Source organism: Achroia grisella, unplaced genomic scaffold, assembly GCF_030625045.1.
Source record: "Achroia grisella isolate CSIRO2021 unplaced genomic scaffold, CSIRO_AGI_Agris_v1 utg546, whole genome shotgun sequence".
NCBI lineage: Eukaryota > Metazoa > Arthropoda > Insecta > Lepidoptera > Pyralidae > Achroia > Achroia grisella.
In genome coordinates this window covers 3740788-3747350 of record NW_026712931.1, presented here as the reverse complement: position 1 = coordinate 3747350, position 6563 = coordinate 3740788, and the positions used below count along the sequence as shown (strand labels likewise).

Here is a 6563-nt window from a genome sequence, read left to right as displayed (position 1 = left end):
GAGATAGATAAAGTCAACAAAGGCACGGACCGCTGTCTGTGGAAATAAAAAAAAAACAATAGACAGTACCTGCTATTAATATCAATTAAAATAAAATAAAAAAGAAACAAACTTAAAGAAATAACTAATTCGAATTCTACCTGAACTAATAAAATATTGCCTAACTATGTTATGTGAATTTAACCGATATTAAGAGAAATCGATTTTTTTCACATTTTGCTAAGATTACTATTCTATCTATTTCTCGATTCTCTAGTATTCCATAAAAGAGGATAAAAATAAACTTGAGTAATAATCATAAGACTTTCTTCAATATTTGAAAAAAAAATTGTCCTCTTTCCTTTTTCGGGATTCATTCCTTTGGTATGTATAGGTAGTAAGAATAAAAATGCCGTTATTGCATGCATTCTAGTATTTTTTAACAACGATTAATAATTAAATAATAAAAAAAAAACATTAATCAAGATCCATTAGCAAAGCCATTGTCGTTGTTAAAATATAATGTGGCTACATTCAGTCAGAAGAGTACAATTATTATGTAAAGCAATAAAAAGTAATATCCATTAACAGTATACAAGAATATATTCTATTTCGTCATAATACACCGTAACATTCTATAAAAATTAAGGTCTAAGCGGTCGTGGCAGGAGGAGCACTGTTCACCGTATTCATCGTAGCAGTGGAAGTAGTATCGTCGGGTTCATGGATTTGAAGCCATGGCATACGCCGTTGAAGTTCTTGTCTAAAATAAATAAATTAATAAGAACACATATTCATCGTAACAAACTAACAAATTTGCTACGAAAGTTACCTATATTTTGGATGACTTATTGCATAAACCCATGGATCTATACAAGCCACTGCTTTACACGCCACAGCTGGTATCATTGTAACCTGAAATATGTAAAAAATTAAAAACACCTATCCATACTTAAAATCAGTCTACATTTGGTACAATACAGAAAAATGTAAGGTATCTATTTTTTATTATTTAAGAACTCATTGCATTTCTTGATATTTATTTTGATTTTTATATGGCATATTAATCTCTGAGTAGGTACCCCAGGAGTAAGGAGCTGTTGATTTCCGAATGCACCTATAAGAGCCATTACGCCGTACGGTGTCCACGACGCCACAAACAGGAAACATACTGTTAACGCAGCTTTTGCAATGCGGATTTCTGCTGATTGTGCGCCACTATTCTGGTTTGCTCTCAACGATTCCACATTCATCTTCTTAGCTTGCTCCCTATGGATAAAAGGCGGGAATTCTTTAAATTTCTTCTAAGTTTGTCATCAATTGACATTCTTCATTTGATTTCTGGAGAGTTACTACTCGTATAGGTATATACTTTATTACCTACTGATATTATATAATTCATGCCTTAATGTGAAGGAAATTAAAACTTACCACCAAGTAAATAATAATTAATTATCTTCACATTAAAACTGAATAGAATGAATAGTAGGAACTCACAAATATTTTGTAGGAATGTTAGGGTACCCATATTTTTGACATCTATAGTAAGTATTTTAAGCAATAGATATGGCCAGGACAGACTTTATTTATGAACAGATATTTCATGCAAAACAAATCAATCGGTTTGGTATTTTTTAGAAGTAAGTTGAAATCCAAACTCTTAAATTTGTAAATATAAATATGTAATAATTATTTACCTCAATGCTGCTTCATGTGCAAAAACTTGCTTTACGATGCCACTGTAGAAATACATTATCATCGACATAGGGAAAACATAACTGCAAGTAAAAATGCATGCCACGAATAATTTTGTGTCAAAAGTGTTCGTTAGATAATCGAAACTACAAGACGTTAGGTACCCCTCTGTGAACAAATCGTAAGTTAAAGCTTAATAAAATGAAATATACAATTGCGAAATTCCATTCAATTTAGACGATATATTTATAAAAATTTTAATTGTAAGAATTATACTATTGGGGTTGTAACACATAAGCCATCCATGACTTGGTTTGGTATTGACTTTGGTTAGGGGGATGCAGAGGAAATGGTCGGTCGACAAAGTGTGATAATGGGTGGGAGAGGTTCTAAATTTATTATTACGTTATTTTTTAAAATATAAAGTCTAATTATAACATGTAAAAATTAAGGATAATGTAAATTTTATATTTATTTATACAATGTTAATAAAATTACAAAATTTGTGAATTTCTACTAGCGAGGACGTGCCAAAACGTGACCAGTTATTGCAAGGACAGTGGGTGAGACCAAAAATTAATAAAAATTCAATCATTTTTACCGGGCACATATCTTCCCCAGATCTTAAATAATGGCAACAATGCCCAAGGTGTAGCATAAATCCAGACCATAGCTATCATCAACAGGGCTTTACCACGTGACAATCGCCCATCTAAAGGCCGTGTGATAGTTGAATGCCTGAAAATATTTGTTAGGACAAATAAGTTGATTGTATATATTGTATTTTTTTTAAAGTACCTATATATTAAAATAGAAAACCTAAGAACTTTTATATATTTATTAATATCTACAAAAACTGATTAAACCGTTGTAGGAGACATTAATTGTAAAATAATTCTTGTGTGCTTGTGATATTCGCTTTTAATGTAAATTTTTTATTATACAATTTTACAATCTAATAATAAGTACATAATAAAAATATTCCAACCGAACCATTAGACAGGGGAGAATTCAATTATTATAATATTTCTACATGCCTTATCTATCTACAAAATTCTTGTCTGTATTAATTTATAGCAATATAGAATAGATAGGTCAACAGTTCTTTTCTTTAAAATTTACTTGAACTTATAATCAAGGAATTTGCGTAATATAGATGATAAGTATATACGGACCTGTCATATGCTATGCAAGCATTGGTCATTCCTGCACCAATACCACTATAAGCTCCCATGACAGCAAATATTTGACATCCAAGCGTGCCGGCAGCGAAGCCTCGCATAGCGCTGTTGTAGATAAATATAGGTGCCTTCGCCATCATAATAAAGTCCAGTATAGCTAATTGCAGGATCAGAAGATTGCTTGATGTTCGAAGACTCTTTGTTCTGTAAATTAATAATAATTAATTTAATCCGTAATAAACCTATTACCTTATTAATTTAACGTATGTGAATATAATTAAACGTTATGGTAGTAGTTATTTATGTGTTCATTTATTGAATCTTAAGAGGACTGTGTCCACGCAATGAAATTACAATGTAGGTACGAGTATTCATCAGTATTCGTTCTATCTCTATTCAGAGACCTTGCGCCACCCCTCTACCAAGTGCGATAACAATACTTTCAATTTAAATTTCGCCATTAATATTTATGTTTTGCTCTACTCGTTTTAAAGTAAATATAAATATCTTCGTAATTCGTAATTTTTCAAATTATATACTGTTTTGGCTTGTTCATTTTTTGGTGAAAATCTAGTTTTTCTACAGTTCAATTAATTATTGTAGGCTCTTATCCAGAGCGCGAAATGACACTGGGTTACTGCGGACGGCGGTAGGACGATATCTTATGTAAGAATACTCAAAGACACAAATAGAACAAAATAATACTTCAATATAGCACAGTGAAAAGATATTAATAGGAGATAAATAATCTAACGTTGAAAATATGAATATCACAAGGCCGTTTCCAAGCAATGCAGCTGCTGTGAAGAAGATGTATAGCAGGGCCAAGGCAGTGTGAGCACTAGCGGGGGGTGCGGGAAACGAGAGCCAGTGATCTGGTACTGCGGCTAAGTCCTCTCCGACTAGACCGGCGCCGAGCATCTCCACTTCATTACTAGTTCTGCTGAAACAATTATAACAGTCAAATTCTATTGATAGATAAAGAAGTAGAAAGCAAATTGATACACTCAGGGAAAACCTTGTTGTAATACAAGAACACAACAGTTTAATTATTATATAATAAATACTTAGTAGATAATAATATTTCACGACAATTCGTACAGCGTCGCTTAGTACCGCTAAACTAGCTAGAACTTGAGTTATAGGTACTAGACAACTGATATAAATTCACAAATAAGTATATCTTTTTGTAAATACATACATGTTTATTATATATAGAAAACACTCAGATAGATACGAAAAATAATACTCATGGATACAAACGCTTGTACCGTGCCAGGAATCGAACCCGTGACCATCGGAAGTAAGTTCTAAACCACTAGACTACGGAGGATATAAATAGTAATTCATATAGTTGGTAATTTATTAAATCAAGTCCTATTTTTATATAGTTATATCTGATACTGTTATGATTAATAAACATATCTAGTACCTAATTATAATCTACACGTAGGTATATACTAGTAATATCGCACCCATCTGTTCAAATAATTCTTTACTTTTTTATACTAAAATGGTGGCCAACAAGCATACGGGCCGTAGGCTTGTTTGCCTGATGGTAAACTTTTACCATAGCGTATCGACGAGGCGCGGCGGCGACACGAAGCCTAAAATACTAGGGTGTCATGAGGACTTCGCCGATCCTTAATGTAGCCTTCTTTTTTGAAGAACATCTGCAATTCTTTCATTGGTGGTGCAGCCAATGAGGATATAATTTTTCATTTAATACCGGCTTTTATTAAATTGTAGTCTCTGGGAATCGGGCGTAAAATCAAAATTTAAATTGAAAAGAGTGTTGGGAAATTGTCATTTAGCTTATGAAGAGCTCAACACTGTTTTGGTTCAAGTCAAGGACGTATTGAATTCTCGACTGCTCACTCTGTTAGCATCAGACCCAGATGATAAGAAGCCATTAATATATTCCCTCAACGGATCTTTTGACATCATTGCTGGCGCCAAACTACATACAAGATGCTCATCATCATTTGAAGTTGGATTCCTGCCGATTAAGCAACTATGTCAACATTATTACATCCCGTTGGAGCATTGTACCAGAATTGTAGTAGCGCATTATATGGCGAACAATCACCGATATTTTCAAGGTGGTCATTGTCCTAAGAGGAGGACAATCTTCCGTTATTTAAGTGGAAGTTGAGACTTTTAATCGTCGTTTAAACGCAATTAGTCTAGTTGATGATATCAAGATAGATACTGGAATTGTCTGCAAGTCATTCTCCCATATATCTCGTCCACTTCTTGAGCCTGAAGATGGTTGAGAGTTAAGGCTTTCAACGCCCGGGGGCATGTTGGAGATTAAAACCTCCTTGTTAATACTTTTGTATAGTCATATACTTTTAAATATTCCTGTCACTGTTCTTCTTTTGTTTTTTTCATTGCATTTGATCTTTTCACAATATACGGAAGCAAATTAATTTCATTTATCCACAATTGCCTAGTTTTATTACAATCACCATAATAACCAACTGAGAAATCCATAATACTCTTCAACATGGTCACTTTTTTTTTCTTTTTTCCTTCCTTCTTCTACAGTATACTAACACTCCATACTACAGTATAGTAGTAGTATATCTCTAGAATACTACCTTTTTGAGATCCATTCCATTACTTTTATTATATTAGATAGTCTACAACAGGTCTCCTTATATCTTTTAAATAGATTTGAATTCTATTCTTATACTGAACCTGCATTTATTTTTTTTAATTTTACGGTAAGGTTAAGCGTGTTCCTAACATGTGTGTTATCCGATATTTTCGCTAAAATGGAACGGATTTCAATGATTCGCTTTGCAATCGATAGGGTTTATTCTCAGGTTGGGCCAATATTAAATTTCGAAGTTACTTATATTTATCAGTTTGAAACGATATTTATATGTATACATATAGTGTTTGGAAATGAAATTAAAAATTTTGTTCGTCAATTGTATAATTATGTCATCGAGCAATATCAGAACTTACTAATGCTGTCGATTTCTGAAGCGACAAAGCGGAAATATTGTAATTACAGTAAATAAAATATATACGTAAACACACAGTACAGGATAACAAAAAAAAATTTAAGTAGCATCGTTGTGAAAATCCAACCATTATAAAATTATAGGTAACTATTTGGTTAAAAATAGGTACAAATTATGCAAATTGTATTAGGCATTCCTATTAAATGCATATAAATTGTAGTGAAACTAAAAATAAGTTATTATGTATATTATATTATAACTTATTTGTTGGAAAGCTTCTTTGCGCTAATGTTATTTATTCGTCTTTTATACTTTGATCAAATTTCAACCGTAAATTATAGACACAGTAATGAACCCTGTGTCCATTTTTTTTATTTGATTTTGTTAGCATTTTTAATCATATAGGTCATATATATGTTATTCGAAAGTATATATAAAATATAATTAAAAATATACTCACCTATAGTACTCAAAACGAGGATCATGTACGTGGTTGTATTGGTTGTATGTTTGATTTTCCATTATAGATAGGGAAGGCGTGAGCAGTCCTTGGTAGTGCGACTGCTAGCCTAACCAACTGACTGACTGCTGGTCTCGGGAGTAAGTTTTTCAGTTTTATAACATTCGTATTACACGCTAATGAAATTCTGTGGATTATCTGCCTTGACACCTTTGATAGGATTACCTCAGGTATTAGTGCGCAGATTGTGCATTGAAAACTTTCAGTGACATA

The 6563-nt window shown here is 32.5% G+C and overlaps 1 protein-coding gene across 1 annotated transcript; it reads right to left on the bottom strand.

Annotated features, from left to right (window-relative positions):
• Positions 1–630: 630 nt before the first annotated feature.
• On the bottom strand, positions 631–6352 carry LOC131848077 (opsin-2). Its single transcript, XM_059197835.1, has 8 exons — positions 6291–6352; positions 3610–3798; positions 2850–3059; positions 2276–2412; positions 1677–1842; positions 1062–1248; positions 812–894; positions 631–742 (listed from the first exon to the last, which is right to left on the bottom strand). The coding sequence occupies exons 1-8, from the start codon at positions 6350–6352 to the stop codon at positions 631–633; spliced, it is 1146 nt and encodes a 381-aa protein (XP_059053818.1).
• Positions 6353–6563: the final 211 nt, after the last annotated feature.

Bases quoted from the DNA above. Each gene is read 5' to 3' on its own strand.
- LOC131848077 (XM_059197835.1), bottom strand. From the start codon at position 6,352: ATGGAAAATCAAACATACAACCAATACAACCACGTACATGATCCTCGT. The intron at 1,843-2,275 runs GTAAAAATGATT...ATTTGTTCACAG, and splicing joins CTGGGGAAGATATGTGCCCG to AGGGGTACCTAACGTCTTGT. The intron at 1,249-1,676 runs GTAAATAATTAT...TTTTATCCATAG, and splicing joins GCACATGAAGCAGCATTGAG to GGAGCAAGCTAAGAAGATGA.